Source organism: Podarcis filfolensis (genome assembly GCF_964270895.1).
Source record: "Podarcis filfolensis genome assembly, chromosome: Z".
Classification (NCBI taxonomy): Eukaryota; Metazoa; Chordata; class Lepidosauria; order Squamata; family Lacertidae; genus Podarcis; species Podarcis filfolensis.
The window spans coordinates 39,893,925-39,915,020 of NC_139617.1; the positions used below are offsets into that span (position 1 = coordinate 39,893,925).

Sequence of the window (21,096 nt, forward strand, 5' to 3'; positions counted from 1 at the left end):
GCACAATAACAGGCTGTTTCATTTTGTCATTTTTTCCCTGGACAAAGTAAATTTTCCTATGGGAGCAAAACCATGAAGGACATTGACATTAGGAAGGAAATGCTTTCTGTAAACTAACAATGATTTATCTCTTTGGGGAATTTATAATGAAATAGCTTGATCTTTATTTAATGATGTCATCCACTTTTTAAAGCCTTAGGTCTTTGTAGTTATTTGAAATTAAAGATTTGAGAAGAATCACACTTCAGATTTCAGCATGTATAGATGTATAGGAGCACTTCGCATATCACAAAGGGACTTCTTCTGTACAGGTACAGGGTGTCTCCGTTCTTCAGGAATTACCTGCAATACATATCTCTATAAAAAAAAACCGTATAACGTTATATACAATAGAGATACGTGCTGAAAAAATGTAACAGAACTAGCAGCCCTCAGAAACCAGAGTGGATAGGTGGCCACCTTAATGGTGCTATATATTAAGAAAGTAGAGATATGGAGGGGAGAAATGTTTCTAAGTTACTGAGCCTACTTTGGTGTTTGCTATCATTTGTAACTGATTTATTACCCAGTGTGCCTTCTTTCATATGCTGTACCATAAGATTCTTTAAAGAGGGCAGAATGGAACTCAAATGTTTATTTCTTACATTTATACCCCTCATTTCTGCAATCATGGAATCCAAGGTAACATACCTATGGCCCCCAGGAGCTCTCCATTCAGGCACTGACTAAACCCAGACTGGCTTAGCATCAGCAAAGGTGGTAGCTTCCTGTGCCTTCAGAGCACACACTGGGACTTTCAGAATGAAATAGCAGTCCAAGGGGACAATTTCCAAAGGGAAAATTGGGGTGGGAGGAGAAGCACCATAGTCCTGATCCAGATTACGACCCCTATGCCTTCTTTTTATAAATAAAGAAATGTGACCATTTCTAAGCTTCCTAATTAAAAATGCATTTAATGTAATTTGTCCCTCAAGCAGCGATGACTGTCTGTGGCAGTCTAAAATGTATCTTCCTGGCTCCCTGTTGTTTTCATTGGTCATCTCTTTGCATCTTCTTTCACAGAACTGCCTAGTTAGAGTCAAAACAGGGATTTGATTTGATTTTTTAAAAAACACCAAACATGTTCCTTTTATTTGTCTCTCTTTGGTGCCTGCAACACAGCAGATGTAACTTGCAGGCTTTCCACATATTGTACATTTTAATAGACTTTAGTGGGCATTTAGCAAAACACTGAAACAAGGAAAACTATGATTTTGCAATAGCCAGAGCTAAAGGCTTAACCCTTTTTACAACATGCTTATATTTTTCTTCTGTTTGACAGATTTCTTCTCTGATTTTCTTAAGCGTCTGTTTTGTGCCTGGTTCTTAACCAGGCCCAGAGTTATGGTTACATTAGCAATTAAGTAGGTAAGTATCTGGCCAAATTTCACATAGGCTATGTAGACCTTTACCCAACTTAGCATCAATAACACTTTTATGCACCAAACCCAAAAGTTCCTTTAAAAACTTAAAATGTCTTCTGCTTGTTACTCAGTTCAAACTATGAGATTTGTGGCTCCCCATTCAGTCATTTCATCAGCTTGAGATCTATCAGCTCCTGTTTCGTTTTATTAGGGCAAAATTAGTGAACTAAAAGTTTACACTCTGGAGGCTTAATGTGCTAATAAAGGATTGCATAAGTTACCATTTGTTTATAGCACTTGAATGATTATTCATGGAAAAATTATGCAAAGGAAAAAACAGTGAGATCCTTGGGGATATTAAAGCTACGTGGTCAACTTTTCCGAATGTTCCTGCCACAGCTTTCTAAACAGCACTCGTCAGCTTCTGCTGGGCTTTTCTCAAGTTCCCCAAACAGTTTGTAATAATGTTTTAATACCTTCTGTATGTTATTTCAGTGTATATGTCAGTGTCATCTTGACAATAATGTAAAGAAATAATGAAAACCAAGCATGTGTATTCCTGTGCCAAGTGATTGGAAAATCATGCTAGACATCATTTGTTTCATTGGGAGGTATATGAACATTAATAGTATGCACAAGAAGTAGATAGGGTGGGGAACTAATAAACAGGAGGGGTATTTGGTAGCAGTTGACATCATTTATTGGGAACAAGCAGCCAAAATTACTTGCTCTCACGTGTATTTAAAAGCTGGAACTTCTGTCAATAAGACCAGTAACTCTGAAAAGGAGCTACAGAGATTAGTGTGAATACAGAGATTACACAATGTAGCAAATAAATTTTATTTCTCAACTGAGTGGTCTGCTGCTGTGGTTGAGCAACAGATTTCGGTAAACCCAGAACAGGGTTAACTTCTCAAAAGATCTAAAAATAAAAAAAGCAGCATTTTGATTTATAAGAAAAAGAACAACCAAAGTGTTTCAATTGGATTATGAGTAAAGCAACAAATCATACCACCTAATCCCTTATACAATAGAAAGGGTTTGACTGTGCAACTAGTTGTTTACTTTGGGTCAGCACTGAGTTTCCACTGGTTTAGTCACCAGCTGATCTATGTTGAAAACTTAAGGGCCTTGATTCAGGTGCCACGGGAAGCTCATTGTTTTAACTGCATTGTTTTGAATAATGCAGTTGTAGGCTGAGCTTGTCTGTGTTCAGCTGCCTCCTCCATCTCTTTGCCTACTGCCATCAAATCAAGTCATAGGGTTGACTTCCATTGATTTCTGCACAAAAACAGGATGCTGCACTGGCTTTGCATGCAGAGGTAATGAGCAGATGTTAGTTAACCAGTTACTGGCCTCAGGATACTGTAGTGGAAGTGATATTGCTTTCAGTGATGTATTATTGTCAATAATGGGGAGCAGTGGCACTCTGTTGCCTTTGGGGCTTGGCTTTCTGTGAATATTTGTTTGTTTGTTTTGCTTTTATTCTGTGTATTCTGAATTGTATAGCATCAATACCACTCAAATGTTTAACGTATTTTATACTTTCCTGTGTGGCAGTGGAATAAAAATACCAAAAAAATGGACCTGATCGCTGCCTTCATTTGTAGAAAATTAGCAACGTAACTGTTTATGGGTATGCATTGCATGCTGGGACTCACTGGTAACATAGATTCAGATCACAATAGCACCTGAAGGTCTCCTTCAATCTTTCACTTTTGTTTATGCACATGGGATGTAAACAATACTTTCAGACACCTGGTCATCAATCTTATGTAAGAGATAGGGATCATGTTGAAGTGTGTTCTCAGATTTTGGTTGAGGAAATGCTCTCCTTTATTAAAGTGTGACTAGTAAAATCCTGGTGAAACCAAGTGCTACATTTAGAAAATGTACCACAAAGTTGTCCCAGAACTCATCTTTTGATAAATTCTCCTCACTCTACTCACTAGCCCCATATCTCCCACCATGACAGGCTTCAGAATGGATTCATAATCTCTTAACTGACAGTCTGCTACAATGGTATCAACAAGACTGAAGTAGAATGTCTAAGGGCTTATATTGCAGGACTGAACCGATGGAACTTTGAGAAGCAGCAGTTAGTACACAAAATTCTACACACACACACACACGACAGTGTTTCTCATGCAACAACTTCTAGTGTGTGGTTCTGGTTACACCCCTGGACAAGAAATGAGCAGAGCTGCATTTTTGGAAAATGTTCTTGACCTTTTAATATAAGGCCTTCTCAGAAACTGCATAATGCCAAAGTGACTCACCCTTCTAGAGTGCTGAGTGCTTCAAACCCTTATTGATCCACCAGGGCAGACATGCAAGAAGCTGCTTCAGTCACGTGTATGTGTGTGTGAGTGAAAGACAGAGAACAAGAACACATAAAATACACTTTCTTTTTCTGCAGTGACTGTAGCATAGAAATGTCCAAGAGGTTTCATTCCATATCCACTTTAGATCCTTACACTAGTTTTGTATCCTCCTTTCCAAAACAGGCCTTTCATTCTTCTGCTTATATTTTGTGTCAAATATAAGGCCTGGAGATGTGAAGGTTTGCTTAGTTTGCTTTCACCAATGGCACAGCTAAAATCTAGGACTTTGAGAAATAAAAAGAAAATAAAAGTAAGTTTCCACGAGAAATCTATGCCTTCTATATTTCTGTAACTCCAGGCTGGAGACTGGGCATAGAATATAAGTATGGCATAGTACCCTACTTTCACTAGGTGGCATCCAACATCTGTCAGTACATTCTTTATTCTGTGGGAAAGAGTTGCTGCTCTTTTGTTCACTGTAGTCAATGCCATGAATCCCAGAGTTCAAACTTTTTTTTAAGGAAACATGCTTGCCCAACTTCCCTGCTTCATGCATGGTTTACCTGCAATTAGCGTATCTGAACCAAGTTTTCACCAAATGCAGAGTAATGTTAGTTTTAGATTAAGGTTCACATATATTTACTCTGATGCACTTCATCACTGCTGAAATTGAAACCCACCAATGTGATTTTGGGCCACTTAAAGCATTCAAAAATTCCTACTCAGATAGCACTTTCATATAGCAAGAGCATCAAACCCATATTTATATTTGTCACATGTTGATTCCATGCATGCCTGTTCCACATGTACAGGCTTTGGTCAGCCAGAGTGAATCCCATCATTGCACTATGTCCAGGTTTCACTCTTTTTCATATATGTACTGTTTCCACTGTAGGATATGCAGAAGACTTGAAGCAGTCCTTACCCCTCTCCTCTCAGCTGCCTAAATCCTAAAGCCCCTATAGAAACCAGTCCTTTCGTGGAGCTTTTTAGCAGAGTCTGAAATGTCAATAATATGTAGGAGCAGAACTCTCTTTCCATTCCTTGGACATTATTGCTTTAGGACCTGTTGTCTCAGCTGAGACAATCTTGTTTCCATCTGGTAGCAATTCTTCAGCCACCTATAGCTAATTCTGTTTCTCCTCTCTCTCTCTCTCTCTCTCTCTCACACACACACACTCATTCTCACACACACACAGAGAGAGAATTATCTTCAGCCAACTTGAGGAAACCACTTAAAAACTTGATAACTCTGTTTCATCTCTGTTGCTTTGCGTGTGTGCTAGCTAAAAATGTGTAGCTTGTTGGCACAAAGACCTTCTCAAAGTTCCAGAGCTGACATCTGTCTGGCTGTGATTTACATGGAACATCCTTGCGTTTCCCATAGATACTCATGCTACAAGTCAATACTAACAAACTGTTTACAGACGGGTAGGGTTACAAACCAAACTCAAAGCATATGTTTTTGTTAGAAATTGAAGATTACGCCCGACATATTGTTCTGGCTCTGTATGTATGCTTTTGACAAGTCTCATTAAAGTAATAGAAAAGCCAGTATTTTTTGTGTGGGGCTTGGTCTCAAAACTATTCTTGCACATAATTTTGATGACAAATTGCTATTTTTGTTTAATTGGATAGATTCTTAATAGGAATGGATGGTGTAATTCCAGCAGGCCAGAAGCAGTGTTTGGGGAAGCACCTGCCATTTGAGGTCAATGACAGTCGTCTTTAAGCAGATGCCACTTTCCTTCCTTTCCCCCCCCACATAATTTCCATCTGTCTCTACAGGGTCATTCAGCTCTTCCAAAAGCAAATAACATGACACCTAGCAATGTCTTTTCTCAGCATCAGTTTAGCATTAATTGGTGTCTATTTTGTAGGTCCGTCAGAGGTGTCAGCAGCTATGAGGTTCAGCAGGAGACCAACTTGTCCTGATGCCTCGGTGGCAGCCAGCCTGCCAACTCCTCCTGTACCACGACACAGGAAGAGTCACAGCCTGGGAAACAAGTGGGTGTTCCAATCTGCATCATCTTTCTCAGCTCTTACAGTTTACTCAGACATCATTAAGGTTTAATTCAGCAATTGAAAACTTACTGAGAGCAGAAATATTCTTCCCAGTGGTCCCACTCCCGTTTTCTAATCTTACAGGAGTGACACTCATTACTAGTAAAACATCTACCTCAGAACCTCCTTGTCTTATCTTGCAAGTGCTGGACTTTCTGCCTTTTTAGACAAATTCTAGTGCCATTCTTACCCCCAAACTCTGTGGGAGTTGGTATATCACCAGATATACCAATTTTTTTTTTGTTTAGTTTCCAATTTACAGGCCAAATAAATTGTGCCTCTGCCTCACCTAGGCTTTCTGAAATAAGTTTTACCGATAGATTTGGGAAGTTTCAACACAGTGGGAAGCATCAGCTTTTCAGATAAGATTTCCAGCATTCTACTTATTCTACCACTGTTAGGAATCTTTGAATTAATACTTATTACTTGCCCAGCATCATCTCATTGAATTTGCTTGGATAGGAATTCAGGACTATTGAATCTCATGGCCTGCAACACTGTAACCAAGCAACTTTTGTAGAAACATCGGAGGAAGAACTTGAAAACTCCCAGATCCCCATCCTATGTTAAGGCAATAACCACTTAAGTATACAGGCTGCTTGACCTCACTTCTTAAATAGATTATCAGGCAGCCAATGAGGAGCGTATTAAAGGTCCCATTAGCTACCTTCCACTTAGGACTTGCAGACATTTATGATCATCATACAGTGAGATGATGTCCATGTGGAAAAAAAAGCAGGGAATAAATGGATGTTATCAGATTACATAAGAACATTTTGCTTTTTCCCTCCCCTTTTCCAATTTTCCAGTATGATGTGTCAGTTCAGTGTAGTTGAAAGTAAAAGCGCAACGTTCCCAACAGAGAAACCACGCCACCTGCTGGATGACAGTGTGCTAGAGTCCCACAGTCCTGTCAGAAACAACACATTAAACTCTGTTTTCACCAATGGTATTTCCATAGGTAAGTATTCAATGGTTTGGATACAAAAGTCTCACTGATTCTCTGCCTGCTTTGAAGCTCAGAGAGGCTCCTAGAAATGCAGAATCAGGAGGTAATAATTTCAGGACTAACAATAATTGGTCATTTGGAGAGAAACATTTTAAAAGTAGTGAAGATCTGCTTTTTGCTTGCCTAGAAACCTCACATGACTCACCTCTCTCTTGTTTGTCTCTGTCTTCCTATCAAGAAGTAACTTGCTAGATTGTGGCAGCTGTGTCATAGGGAGTACTCAGTTCTTTTTCAGTATTGTTCTTTTTCTGTGAGTTGTGGCAGCACTTCTGTAAAATAGAGAAATGCTACTGAAGCCAGGAGAGCACAAGCTACTTGTAGGAATGGTCTCGGTAGGAAGTGGAAAGGTGTTTCACAAAGCTTAGCATAAAGTTTAACTTTGGCTGCAGATAAAATACATTATCAGCTGTTAGGAAAGAAACAGCTATTTTGAGGGGTGTTTAATGGCCAGCACCTTTCAGTGTGGATTTTAGTGGAGTAAAAACTCTTCTGATTTAGACACTGAGGAAAACTTGTCTGATTTAGAGGCTGGTTCCCAGGGCATGAATTTCCGTTTGCAAGAACCTACTTCGTTGGATGCATGATGCACTGTGCTTATCACTTAATAACCTGAATGTGAAAAAGTGCCATTGTCATCTATTGCCTGATCAGCCATCACAGTTCATTGTCATGTTGTGCAGTTCCTTTGCAGTGGAAACCAACCTGGGATTTGGGAATCTTCTGTTGCTGTGGTGGCTGCTGCTTTACTGAGCACCTGAACAAAAGAAAATCCAAACAGTCCAAATTTGGAAAAGCAAATGAATTGGTTACACTGGTAACTTTAAGTTGCCTTTGAGTAAATGTAATGGGAAATTACTGGTTTAAAAAGCTCTGATTGAGTAATAAGAGGATGAGGAGAAGTAAGGCATCAGGCTGATTTGTCATGGCACCGTCACCTGCTTCATGTTACCTGTCCTGTGTCTTGACTAAAGGGAAATCAGTCATATATTTGGTGTTTGTGCTTTCTCTTTGGCTGGTATGATTATGTTTAATCACTGATGTAGCAGTGTTAATCAGAAGGTACTATACAACATGCAGCTGTGTGAAGATAATAAAAACTGAAGGACAATTTTTAAATATTTTATACCTAGAAAACTGCAGTGCTACATTGGTCAGGGTAACATTTCCCCCAGGAGCAATTTCTTACATCACTTTCACTCTGGCCTCTTAAGTCTGGCTTCTGTGGTGTATTCTGGAAGTTTCCTAAGGCAAGTGGACTTCTTCTGCATTTACTTTTTCTTGTTAACAGATCCCTATGTCCTTTTGTTTTGTAGGAAGCAGTGAAAGCTCAGAATTTAGTGAGGAGCCTTCTTCAGGACTTGAAAGGTGAGTGTCCTCTTTGCCAATAAATAACCTTCAATTAATGGTATAAGATGTTAGTTGCACTGTAGTTTATATGTACTGAACCCATGTTTCAGTTTACTTCAAGGAATTAATCAGGTCCTGCAGGGTAATTGTGGCCATAAATGCAGCCATTCTGAGGTTGGGTGGAAGCTCTGTCACTCCAAATATTCACTGTGTGTATCCCCTATATTTTGTGCTTCCTACACTACATTTAGCTCTTATTATCCCATCAAGCTATAAAATAAACATTTTTCAAACCTACCTTAATAAGAAAACATGACATCTAACTTGTCAATATTGGGCTTTTGTCATAAACCAGAGTCCACATACCCTTTCTGCTTACAACACCTTCTTAGAAAGCCACAAATACAGCCCCATTTTCATTAAGCAAATCATGTTCAACTATGTTGAATAGCTAATTCCTCATAAGAAATTAAGCCAAATACATCTGCCTTGTCTAGCACATATCAGAGGTGAAATCTGGTCCAGTTCAGACTTGATAGGCCTTAGTGCAAATGGACTGAGTGGCCTTGAGAAGTCCCACAATTTTATTTACTAAGCTGCAAAATTTTCCAACAAAAGAGCTTTGAGATAAATAAGAGTAAAATTGTTGAGTCCTTTCCACACTGGAAAAAGGTGTAGTAAAATGATGCGTTAGAAATTATTCAGGAAAATATCTCTCTCATAATGATCCTTCTTTTGCTGATTTGATCCTTCCAAACAACATTTGGAAGGTCACCAGTAAAGTGTACAGATTCTGGTACCTCATCTTGCCAGTCACCCTTAGGAATGGGCTTCCCTCCCGCCTGCACACAGTGGCAGGAGCACACCTCCATCAATACTTTCACTGACACCTGCTGGGGAAAATATGTTTTTATGCCTTTTCTGGGGTGATGCTTATTTCTTATGCCTACAATCACCAGGCACTATATTAAAAGAGGATGCAAGAAATATTTCATGGAGCACAATGATCGTAGTTTCACACTCTCAGTGCAAGGAGGGTATGGCCACCATCTTGTTTCATATTTACTGGGTGCACAGTACTTCTGTTTATTATACTGTACATGATATCACATCCTATTTCAAGAAATAAAATTCAGGTTTTCTTTTTCTTGCTGAATGTGTCCTTATTTAAAGTGCAGTAAATTGGCAAAGGTAGGGAGAGTTGCACTTAGATAAAGCAAATATTATATTTTTGAGTTTAGAGCCTTTTGTGTGAGTAACGAAGTCAGGATAGAAAATGTCATTTATAATCTTAAGAGGGTTGGTCTTCCATTGAAACTGTTTGCCTGAGTTCTGTGTGTTGATAGTTGTAAACTAGGAATAGAAGAAATTGATACAAGGGACACAGTGTCCAAGAACACATTACAAAATCAAGTTATGCAGCTTCAACACAGCCAGATTCATTATTCCAACTGATGAACTAAAAAATAATAATACATTGTTATTTTTTAGGAAATCTCAAATTTTGGCCATGCCATTATTCAGAAATTTAGCAAAAAAGGGCAGGAGAACTGAAATGTTCACCTCTGAGAAATGCCTTCATTGTAGCTGAAATACATCGCTTGTGCTAGGGATATTCTCCCCTCAAACAGAATCTCCCACACTGTAAGGAGTCAGGTACAGCTTGCTGATTGACTCCTTCTGCTGAAGGGCTCCCAACCACCCAGAGCAGTCCTGCTTAGCAACACAGAAGCTAGATTTTCTTTGAACTCAACAGTCTGATGAACATTTAAGCATGCTACCCCTACCCCACAAAAAATCTCTCCCCAACTGATATATCCTAGGTAGAGCCTATTACAGGTAACACAGGGAAGTTTTTTTGTGGTGTGCCTTCGGGCTTCTCCCTCCCCTCCACTGCCTGTTTCTCATGACCAGGGCAGGAAAGGAGCTCATAGATTGCTTCAATTTGATGCTTGGAGCTGGAGGCATATGTTTTGGTATCAAAACCGGGGAGCAAAGGACGTTCCAGCCTCAGGTCTAGGCAGGTGTACGGGTTTCGAGCGGAGCTACTAGAGCTACTAGTGCGAGTTATTTTAGATGCCCAGAGGGTGGATTCTTCAGACTGGAGTAATCAGAACTGTTTCTTCAGGCTCTGTCCTGCCTTTCTCTGATTTAAGAGGGGATAAGGCACATACCCAATTTCTGTTACAAAGATGCTATCCAGCAAGGCATTTAAAAGGCAGTTTCATGTTTCAACCTTGCCCAGACCACAAATCCTAGGTGCCCTCAGGCAATGAGCAAGGGTAGTAAATGCCTTAAGAACTAATTGGATTACACCGCATCCTCCCATATCTTGCTTTATTGCGGTCTACACACCCAAAATACACAGTACAACAATAGTAAATATCAACAGTTATTAAGGTGTAAAATTGGCCTTGCTAGCCAACATAGGAGTTTCAGCCTATACATAATGGTTTCTGATTTTTACTGCCTCTGAGAGGAATTTTGCTACAGCCAGTGTAGTAGTATCAAACTTATCCTCAAGGAGAACCTTGACATGAAATGAGTCAGCAATTCCCGGTTGTTCTGTTAGTATTAGATTGATTAGATGCTTTCTAACCCGTTTATATAGACTACAATGCAATAAAATGTGTTCCATACATTCAACACCCTGGGAACATGGGCACAGCCTGTCTTAGTATGGGAAACCAGCCAATCTTCCCCTCAGCACTTCAGAACAGAAAACATTTAATCTGGCTTTGGAAAACAGATGCCGATAGTTAGATACAGTCAAATTCTTAAGGTAGGGAGATGACAAAAGAACCCTGAAGGTATTGGATTCCTGACACAGATGGACCACAGGGCACATGTGAGCAACATGCAAATTTGTGAACCATTCCATATTTTTTGTGCTTGCTTGGGCAGCACATAAACTAAAATTGGAGCAATACAGAGAAGATTAGCATAGTCCCTGCTCTTCATACTCAGAGTAGACCCATTGAAATTAACATGCATGACTGACTTAGGTTCATTACTTCCAGTGAGTCTACTCTAAGTAGAACTGAGTTTACTATAAGCTTTTGATTGTCTTTGCTGAAAGAGACAAAAAAAGGCTACCACTATGGAAATTTTCACAAAGAAGTTGAGGACTTCTCCCTGGGACTGAGAGTCCAATTACAGAATGTTGTGGAGTGGTCTTGTCTACATTCCATCCTCCCTTCCTTTCAAGAAGAAAGCACTTGCCAGATTTGATTGTTTCCCATTCTAGGCAGGGTGAGGAAGTCACTGGACAGGTGGTTGTTAGGGAATAGGCTGTTAGAGAATAGGGGTGAGTTTGGCCACATAACCTGGCTGAAGATCACTACACACACAGTTCTGTCAGATTGGGGAGCACACATGGGGCTCAGGGCAACTGGAGTAGTCTGAAAGCCAACACAGCATCAACTTTCTGGAGCTTCATACTGTCTCTTTTGGCCTTCTAGAAAAACCTATGGGTCACCATGTGTTTATTCAATTAGTTCAGCAAACACATATAACAGTGGGATGCAAGGGGGGGGGTGTTACTCAGCCACACACTCTCCATAAGGAGACCTTCACTGTAATTGTTTGGGCCATATATAACCTGGTATGGAATGACTGAGCAGGACCATCATCCAGGAGTCCAAACACTCAAATATTCAAAATGGTGACACAGCCCTTTGGGAGACCCACAGACAGACAGGTCAGAAGCTTTGTATCACAATGCCAGTATGTGGAATCAGAATACATAGACTGGCCAGCTGTGTGCCTTTTCCTTCTCTCACCCTGATTCCTATGCTCCTCAGAAAGATGAAAGAAAAGTGGTATTTATACCAATTGAACTCCACTGGTCGAAAAGGCCTTGGTTCTCAAAGCTAGTCAAAATGTCCATGAAACAACATTGGAACATCATGTCCCAGAGACCATTTTTTCAACAGCAACTGCATATATTCTAGCTGGCAGCATAGATGTTAAGCAAAAGTGGCTAAATTGTTTTTGCTACTCTGATAACTCTTTTGGCATCTAAGCATTTGTTCAAAGTTACAAGTCTTCCTGGAGAGATTTATAGCCTGCTGTAATCATAAATCCAGTCCATTCTATAATTTTTACAGAACAGACTAGAAATATCTCAGCACCAGCACTTTGAAAAGACAATTAGCAGTTCTCAACAGTATCTCTGGTATAAAGGATAACCTTTGCAGCCATCCACACATAAATCACTTTCTTAAAGGGGTAGTGCTGATGAATCCGTCTGCAGACAACCTGTTCCTGAACTAGAACCTCAGCTGGGTTCTGTCAGCTCTGCTGAAGCCACCTATCAGAAATTATGAACATGATTCTCTCAGAACTTTATTTTTAGCCAATACCTCACCACATTGGTTTTAGAGCTAAGGGTGCTATTAAAAAAATAAATAAATCCTACATTTGGGCTTATTTTATCTTGGCAAACTGTGTTGAGAGAAACCCATCCTTTCTGCCCAAAGTCAACTTACTGTTCCATATGTTCCATATTCTGCCTTCCTGTCTGAACTTTGCACAAGAAAACCTGAAAACAGGTTGGATGTGTTTAGGACCCTGGGCATGTTTTTGAGCAAGACCTTGGTTTTTAGAAAGTCTGAAGGTCTTCATTGAATTGGCATCTCCCTCCCTGGGAAAGCACCCTTCATCAGGTGATTACAGTTCGTTCTCTAAGGGGGCAGTTATCATGGCTGCTGCCTGGGGTAGATTTTCTCTGGAAGAAATTTACAGGGCAATCACATAGGCTGTCCAATATTGTAAAATCAATTCTTTTTCCTTAGCAGTTGTGGCATTTGGGTGGATAATTCTTCAGAGGGTTCTGAGGTCTTTAAATTATTTTCTTTTATCCCACAATCCCACCTTAAGGGATTGTGCTGTTACATGCTTAAAGGATGAAGACTGCCCCCTGACTCTACCAGAAAAAAACAAGGATTCACATTTTTGGCATCATGTGTATGCATATTAGCAGAATAACTGGAATGCCTTGTGCAATGATACCATTAGAGCTTGTTGTGCCACACTAACTTAGGTGTACAACTGTTTGAAGACTATGGAAGCTAGTTAGTTGCTCATGATAGCATACTTTTCACATTCAAACATTAAAGGATCTTGTTTAGTTCCTGAAAAGTCACATGCCCCATTCACCTAATCAAACATGCACAATTTCATTAAGTAGGGTTCAGCTAAGCAGCCAAAAATTTTGCCATCACAACTGAGTTGGAGGAATGACTGGATGGGGAGGCTTGGGGCTAACCTTCAGGGCCCTTAGACTAAGTCGGTCTTCCCAAATAGATTGCTTCATCTTTTCTTCAAACGTGTTTTTTTTTTTTTTTTTGCTGGGCCAAAGCATTGCATTAAATAACACTTTTATCCATGACCCCAGTAGTAATGTTTTCAAAGAGATGTCAGGGCTTCAGCCTCCTTGTGAGCAACCGCACCTGATCCCTGAAACCTTGATTTTTTTTGGAGCTAGCTAATGTTATTCATTAATGCTGAAAATGTATCCTTCTTTGTGTGGTTAGAAGTATACTCTTCATTATTACTTCATATGCTCTGCAATCAGTTCCTGGCTGGTTCTGATCATCTAGAGCTGTTCTTATGGTGGTGCCTTAATGTTTTTATTTCTAAAGATTCTTCTGCTTTGCACTGTGATATGATTGGACAAATCCTACTTTCCTAAAACTTCTCTTATTCCCATTCAGAAGATCAATAAACATTACAAAAGTCAGTGAGATGGAAGCAGCATCACAAAGATCGGTTCTGAATTCCTTTTTAGACACTTGATTCTTGCCCCCATATTCTTTTGCTCAGCATTACTTGCTTTGTTCCTATGTGTTAAAATGAGCATTATTTAATGGGCATTCAGCCCTTCACTAAATACACCTCTCCAATTACTGAGAGCATCAAATACATGTGTGTCCCATGTTTCTTTGTATGCTTTGTTTTGTTGGATGTTACCACAGTACCTGCACTATAAGAAAAGAACTTACATGTAAATTTATAAACAGGGGTCGGTTGTACGCCACGCTGGGGCCCAACTGGCGGGTACCAATTCGGAATTCTCCCAGAAGTCGGAGCTGTGTCTACAGGTACAATTAGGTGGTTGGTTGGTGTGTCTCTCCCTAGACTGTGGTGTTAATTCTATTTTCAGTCTGTTTTCGTCTTGCTAATTAGGAGAGCTTATTTTCAACAGCTTTTTCATTGTTTCCTTCCATCTGTGCAAAGACTTTCCTTCCATTCTCATAAGAGTTGCCAGGAGTAAGAAGATTGTTCATTCATATGCTTTCACCTTCATAAGCCTCACCATATTTATATACCACACTGCATATAAATATACTTCATATAAGTGCTGACTGTTCCTCTTCCTTATCATACTGAGAAATGCAGGGTAATTAATGGCACCACCACAAAGTTAAACACTTTTAAAGCCTCATTGATTTCAATGGAAGCATATTAAGCATATGTTTAACTTGGGGCCCAGTGAATATTCTAGGAGCATTTTGATGCTGCAGAACAGCTGAAGCAAAGCCATAATAAATTGCTAAGAACCTTGGTTGGGAACTTACGGAGAGCCCCACCTAAGAGTGTGTGTGAATATATGTATATTAAAGCACTGCACCTTATCTGTCCCATTGAAATGAACAGAACTTAGCTTTCATAGGATCATACCATAATTTAAAGGGAGGTTCTCATTTTTAAAAGCAGTTTCTGGTTTAAATAATACACATACACGTGGTGAAGCTCTATTTTCTTATGCTTAACTTTCGTTATCTTATTATGTAATGAATTACACTGGGTTTCAAGTTGATGCTTCCTTTTCCAGTCTCATCACAACTCAGTTTGCTGTTTGATGACTTCCTAAAAAACCATGCATTTCCTTCAATAAACAGAGGGGGTTTAAAATCCAAGTGCCTCAGTACCCTCTTACACAAAAGAATAGCAGAACAACTTAACTCTTTTAGAGTAATTAAACAACTTGATACCTGTGGTTCCACCTGTAAAGGTAAAGGGTAAAGGGACCCCTGACCGTTAGGTGCAGTTGCGGACAACTCTGGGGTTGCGGCACTCATTTTGCTTTACTAGCCAGGGGAGCCAGCGTACAGCTTCCGGGTCATGTGGCCAGCATGACTAAGCCGCTTTTGGCAAACCAGAGCAGCGCTCAGAAACGCCGTTTACCTTCCTGTCGGAGCGGTACCTATTTATCTACTTGCACTTGATGTGCTTTCGAACTGCTAGGTTGGGAGGAGCAGGGACCGAGCAACGGGAGCTCACCCCGTCGCGGGGATTCGAACCACTGACCTTCTGATCGGCAAGCCCTAGGCTCTGTGGTTTGGACCACAACGCCACCTGCGTCCCATAGTTCCACCTGTAGAACTCCTCAAATCGAACTGATATCTGTGGGAAGCAAAGAAATGTGACTTGGAAAGAAATAGTACACTGACGCAAATTATCTTGCAGTCATTCTAACAAGTTTGTTTAACGTTACCCAGAATAAAATATTAGTTTTTTATAGTGCACCTTCTCATGGCTTCTTCTATTCTTCCTTATACTGTCTTCTATTCCTCTTCATAATTACTGATTTTTTTCGCTAGGCTTGCTTTCTGGTGCAGCCTTTGGGGGGAAATCTAGCAAAGGTGATGTGAGCAGATATGCAAGCCTTCTAAATCATCTCTTTCAAGCATTTTCCATTTCAATCCTTATTTTGTCTGCTTTCATTTCATTATATATTTGTAACTTTCTGATAAATCTCTCCAAAAAATCCTATTTGTATACACCCTGCATTTGCTACGATACTCAGTGAATATCTATGGTAAGATAGATTTCTAAGAGATATTGCAGGTATGCTTATTTACACATAAAAGTGTGGTGTTTCTCTCTCTTGACACTCAGAATTATACTCCAAACATCTTGTGAAGTGGGCTCTGGCCCATAAGTGTTTCAGCCATAATCAGTTTACAAGACTCTTTGTTAATTTGCAGCAAAGGCTCCAGACTGTGGCAAGTCATAACAGCTCACCCTCTGTTACACCATTAACAGATAAACTTACCTTGTAAAAATGGCAGGTGTCAGTTTGCTGTACAAAAACCAGTTTCCTTCCAAAGCAATTCACTCAATCTGCTGTGTTATATATGCTCAACTTCGAAGTATAATTGCAGAAGACTCCTGTTTTATAGAGAAAGAGAGAAATAGAAGAAAAAGGACAAGTATTCAGATAATGGCCTTGAACCAATGCACGCAGAAACAAATAGTTATGTGGACTATCTATACAAATATGTTAATAATTAATAGGCTACAGTTCAAACAACTGCCAGTCCCAGATTCAGCACTCACAGTTTAATTCACAAGCTTGTGGAATTTGGCACATGTCCTTTGTGCAGTTAACACATGCTCATCTCCAGGTGGTTCGCACAGAGCTGTGAATTGCATAGCCAGTTGCATATAGGCTTAGCAGATGAGGTCAAAGAGAACCCAAGTTAGCTTGTTCTATATGTATTTATTGTCATGTCTTTCCCATGACTGAAATAGCTACTCTACTGTTTGCTTAGAACTAAGTGAAAGCAAATATATTTCTGCTTGAATTGGTCCTTTTGTGTTTGACATCCTTATATATATGGGACTATGAAGTGGTCTTGGCAATGAATGTTTATTAAGTAGGAAATTCCTCCTGGGCAAGCTTCTAACTCAATCAATATTTCCCTGCTGTTAAATCTTCCAGAATCTAACTTAAGTAATGGATGTGATGGCTGCTAGCACTCATTTAATAACGTAGTAGGGTTTATGGTTCACTTGGCATTGTATATTGGCATCCATAAACCATTTAGTTGGCATTCAGTAGCATGACAGCTTTATTTATTTATTTATTTATTTATTCATTCATTCATTCATTATTAGGAAAATATACATAAACGGTTTAATAAAATAAAAATCTATTAAGAAGTGTGCATAAAATTTATTTATTTATATTCATAATAGTCATAATGACTTAATTGGATGGCAGAAGACAAAGAATGATGGGCTCAACACTGGCCACGTATCTCTAAACCTTCACCAGCTCACAATATGATGGGGGACATACTTTACCATATGTTGGTCTCTTTCCTGGTTGACACTGTCTCCACCAGTCTCTTTAAGGATTCCTTCTGTGTTGTGAAAAAGAATCATGTTTCCTGTCCACAGTTATCATAATCTGGTTAATGTGTTTCCATTGTTTTTTATGTTAGAAGGTCAGATTACTTGTATGGTTCATATTGTAACATGATCTGAAAAAGTTCTACCAATTTTTTTATTATTATTAAAAAAAATCTATATATTAATACAAATTAGTCTTCCTGGGCTCATGTAGCCAAAACTTTCCTTTAAAAAAAACTGTTTTGAAGGGCAGAAACAACCATTTCATTGTCTGCATAGGCTACTTTCTGGTTCATGCCAAGAAGTTATTTCTAATGTCCTTGTTTATGCACTTCAGTGGAAAACTTACATTAAATTTCTTTTTTAAAACATGTTTACTGTAATACTAGTCATGAACTACAAAGTCTGCAGCCAATGTTTAGGACAATATTGATGGCATGAGCCAAGGCCTGTGTAAATTTTTGAACAATTTAATCACTGGATTATTTGATTTTGTTTGCTCCCACCAAAGAGTTGACATTTGTTATTTCAGTCCAACAGGTGCCTGCAGCTGCGCATCAGGGAGTTCCGTGGGGGTTGTTACCATGGAAGGGCCTTTAAGAAGAAAGACATTACTAAAAGAAGGCAGGAAGCCTACAGTAAGGGGTTCTCCTCCCCCCCCCCCTGCTTATGCTTTTAAACCCCTCATTACAATTTGAATAATATTTTATGGTTGCTAAAGAAAGCAGTAGAGTGTCAAAAACAGCATGGCAGCTAACTCTGGCTGAACAGAAAGAGCCATGGGCTATGTCTCATGTTGTTGTTAATAATATTTATTTATTCCCTGCCTATTTCCCAGAACTCGGACTTAAGGCACCTTACAAAAATTGAAATGAGCACAACTAAACCACAGAAAGCTAAAAACACATAAAAGTAATTACCTTCAAGGTAATTAAACAATAATGGAATTAAAACAATGTTAAGAACAAATTACTTAAACACTACCATTTTCCTAAAAAGCAGTCAGCTCCTGAAAGCCTGCCTGAATAAAACAATCTTCACCTGCCAAGGAGAAGGTTCAACAAGGAGGAGGCCAGTCTAGCCTCACTAGGATAAACACACTTGAACCAAGCAGACTGCAGGAGAGGACACATGGTCAGGGAGATGCAATCAAGGTAGCCCCACTGCAACTCTGCCTCCTCAACCCCCAAGACTTAGATGCTGTTCTGCAGCGAATCCTGGTTGACAGAGCTGAGAGAAAATAACCTCCCCCGTTTCATCCCACCAGTTTTCTTTAACACAAGATGGGTTGGCATGCTTGTCTTGTTGTTTTACCATTTACTGGCCTGGCACTGACCAACAACATTTTCAACCTAAGATGGCTGTCTCCAAGGCTATACATGCTATTTGAACTAGTGGACAGTACAGGGACAACCAGCACCCTATTGCAGTACCCTCTTTCATAATAACCCTCTGTATCTCCCTCTCCTTTCTATGGTTCTGATGTTCTTCTTACAAGTATGTCATGACCAAACCTACAACGGTTGCACATAGTGCCAATAGAGGTGCCTGATTCCCATTGGGACAGGCAGGATGGAAAGCAGGGAGGCCCAATAGTAGGAACCAGCACTAAGGACAGATCCATGTAACTCTACAGTAGTTTTGTCCTCCTCCCTGCTGACTTCTACAAGAGCAGCATGAGACTCAGATGGAAGCTGACAGCCAGAAGACACTACCTGGACTAGTTGCAAGTTGTAAGACAGACAGGTGGTGGCTGGCTGGGGCAGACTAGGGTTGGTGGCATATGATCAAATGTGTTGCAGGTTGGGCTAAATATGGGTTCCAGATCTGGCTGCTGTTTTAAGAGACGCTCCTGGAAACACCCAAAGAAAAGAATCTGCCACCACGCATCCTACACCATATAGAACTTTTGTTTAAATTTCAAAACCAGGTTATATTCCACACCCTGGAACCCTTCTCTCCATAAGCTTTTCTTTTAGAAAAAAAGGTGCCAGTAATCTGTACCCTTATGTACCCCCAGAAAAAGGCACTGAGTATATATGAAATGGCATTGGTTTGGGAGGAATGGAAGAGTTTTAGGCCAAGGATTCTTTCTTATATGGCAACTATTTCCTATTGGCAGTAATTTTCACTGCCTTCAAGAGGGTGGGGGGGGGAGGAGAAAGGCAGACATGTACAAGAAAGAGTACAAAATGAAGAGTACATATCTGCTATTTTTCGCATTCTGTAGGAGAGGACTCAGGCCTTTAGGCTTTGCCCCACATACCGCTACATTTCCTCATGGCCTTTTGTGAAAATGCCATTACTTGATCCTAAAGGTTTGAAGTGCATTTATTATTATGCTGACTGGAGCTGAATTACTGAGCTGTAATGCATCCATCCCCACCAGCAGGGGACAGCACATAACCTTGTTTTTCAAAGTGAAGGCAGAATAGCTGGGTTTTCTTCACCGCAAATGCAGCCTCATAGTTGATAGCATGTCTGAAGCATCTCACCTTCTTTCATGTTAGTTCTGGAAATTTATGTATGCTTTTGAAAGTTTTTTTAATTTCCTCCTTTCAGCTTTCCTCCTGGACTAGATATTGGGTAACCCTTTCAGGATCTACTCTGATCTACTTTGGAGCAAAGTCATTAAGAGGCACTGAAAGAAAGCATGTAAGCAAATAATTTGCCTTATTTTGTAGACCAAGTGCACATCGTATCTGCAATTGTTTCAGAGAATCAATTGGCTGCAGTATTCACAAAAACACAAAGCAGCCCAGGGTAGCAGAATAAAGGCAACTCCCAACTTGCATGCTATTGCGTACATGCCCGGTGCCAGGAAGCTAGAAATGGAACCTGGAAGTGGGAGTACCCTGGAGAGTCCTTGTGGCTCACAAGAAGACCCTCCCCAGACAGCGAGGCAGCAGGTCTTTGTAGAGGCTGCTCAGCCTCCCTGCTTAACAGCTGAGGTGCAGGGCTGCTCAGCTGATGTCCTCTTTGGGCTCTAGGGAGGGTCTCCTCTGCGGGGCTTTGTTGAGGCTGCTCAGCTGACTTATGGGGAAGCTTTCCCGCATGTCAACTAAGCAGCTCAAAAAAGCCCCACTGTGCCTCTGGCTTGGGAGGAGATTCTCCCCAGAGGACATCCTCTTTGGGTTCTGAGGAGGGCCTCCTCACGAGCCACAAAAGGACTCCCCGCTTACATAAGGGTGCTCCCCACTTACACACATTTCAGTTATGCATAAGGGGCCCGGAATGCAACCTTTGCGTAAGTGGAGAGTCGCCTATACTTCACAATTCAGCTCATTGATATTCTTCCTTGACTTTTTCTCTTTTAGTATAAATCTACTCCGGGGAAAAAGGTTTCTATTGTGGGCTGGATGGTAGCACTGCCTGATGACCCTGAACACCCTGATATTTTCCAGCTAAATAACCCAGATAAAGGTGGGTGTTTTATTTTTATTTGGACTTTCTTCAGAACAGTAAGTGTGCTAAGTAACAGTAAGCTTTCCTATCAGTGGCATGCAGTGAAATTTTTCAGAGGGGAACAGTTAAGGCCAGAGGCACTAGCTTGTGTGGGGTGTCAATGTCATGCATGTGACGTTGCACACGTGAGCATCATGCCTCCCTCCCTAAGCCAGGTAGAAACTTCCCAGGCTTTGTGAAGGAGGCGCCAGGGGAACAGTTAGGGGACTAGCCTAGTCCCCTTAATCCAATGACCGCACACCATCATTTACTATGCTTTTGTTAAAACAACCAAAAGCCCTGTAGCACAAGCTTTTGTGTACTGTACTAGAGTCTACTTCATCAGATAATATAAAGCATT

At 40.3% G+C, this 21,096-nt stretch overlaps 1 protein-coding gene and 1 long non-coding RNA gene across 27 annotated transcripts in view; one reads left to right on the forward strand and one right to left on the reverse strand.

Annotated features, from left to right (window-relative positions):
* RALGPS1 (Ral GEF with PH domain and SH3 binding motif 1) overlaps positions 1-21,096 on the forward strand; it is a 218,704-nt gene that overhangs the window by 190,241 nt on the left and 7,367 nt on the right. For 5 of the 16 annotated variants that reach the window (XM_083596993.1, XM_083596994.1, XM_083596983.1 and 2 more), the window contains exons 13-19: positions 5,608-5,734; positions 6,601-6,752; positions 8,114-8,165; positions 14,171-14,251; positions 17,824-17,929; positions 19,854-19,946; positions 20,609-20,714. In XM_083596993.1, the coding sequence (XP_083453119.1) occupies positions 5,608-5,734; positions 6,601-6,752; positions 8,114-8,165; positions 14,171-14,251; positions 17,824-17,929; positions 19,854-19,946; positions 20,609-20,714 (717 nt within the window). Of the gene's footprint in view, positions 1-1,321; positions 4,009-5,607; positions 5,735-6,600; positions 6,753-8,113; positions 8,166-14,170; positions 14,252-17,823; positions 17,930-19,853; positions 19,947-20,608; positions 20,715-21,096 lie in introns of those variants that run through there. The other 11 variants (XM_083596997.1, XM_083596998.1, XM_083596995.1 and 8 more) reach the window with 5 other exon arrangements.
* The window catches only part of LOC310754793, a 34,900-nt gene that overhangs the window by 2,834 nt on the left and 10,970 nt on the right, over positions 1-21,096 (reverse strand). For 2 of the 11 annotated variants that reach the window (XR_014544015.1, XR_014544017.1), the window contains 4 exons: positions 16,210-16,325; positions 15,462-15,557; positions 6,946-7,069; positions 2,331-4,011 (listed from right to left, as the gene is read on the reverse strand). This is a non-coding gene — a long non-coding RNA (uncharacterized lncRNA). The other 9 variants (XR_014544020.1, XR_014544022.1, XR_014544016.1 and 6 more) reach the window with 9 other exon arrangements.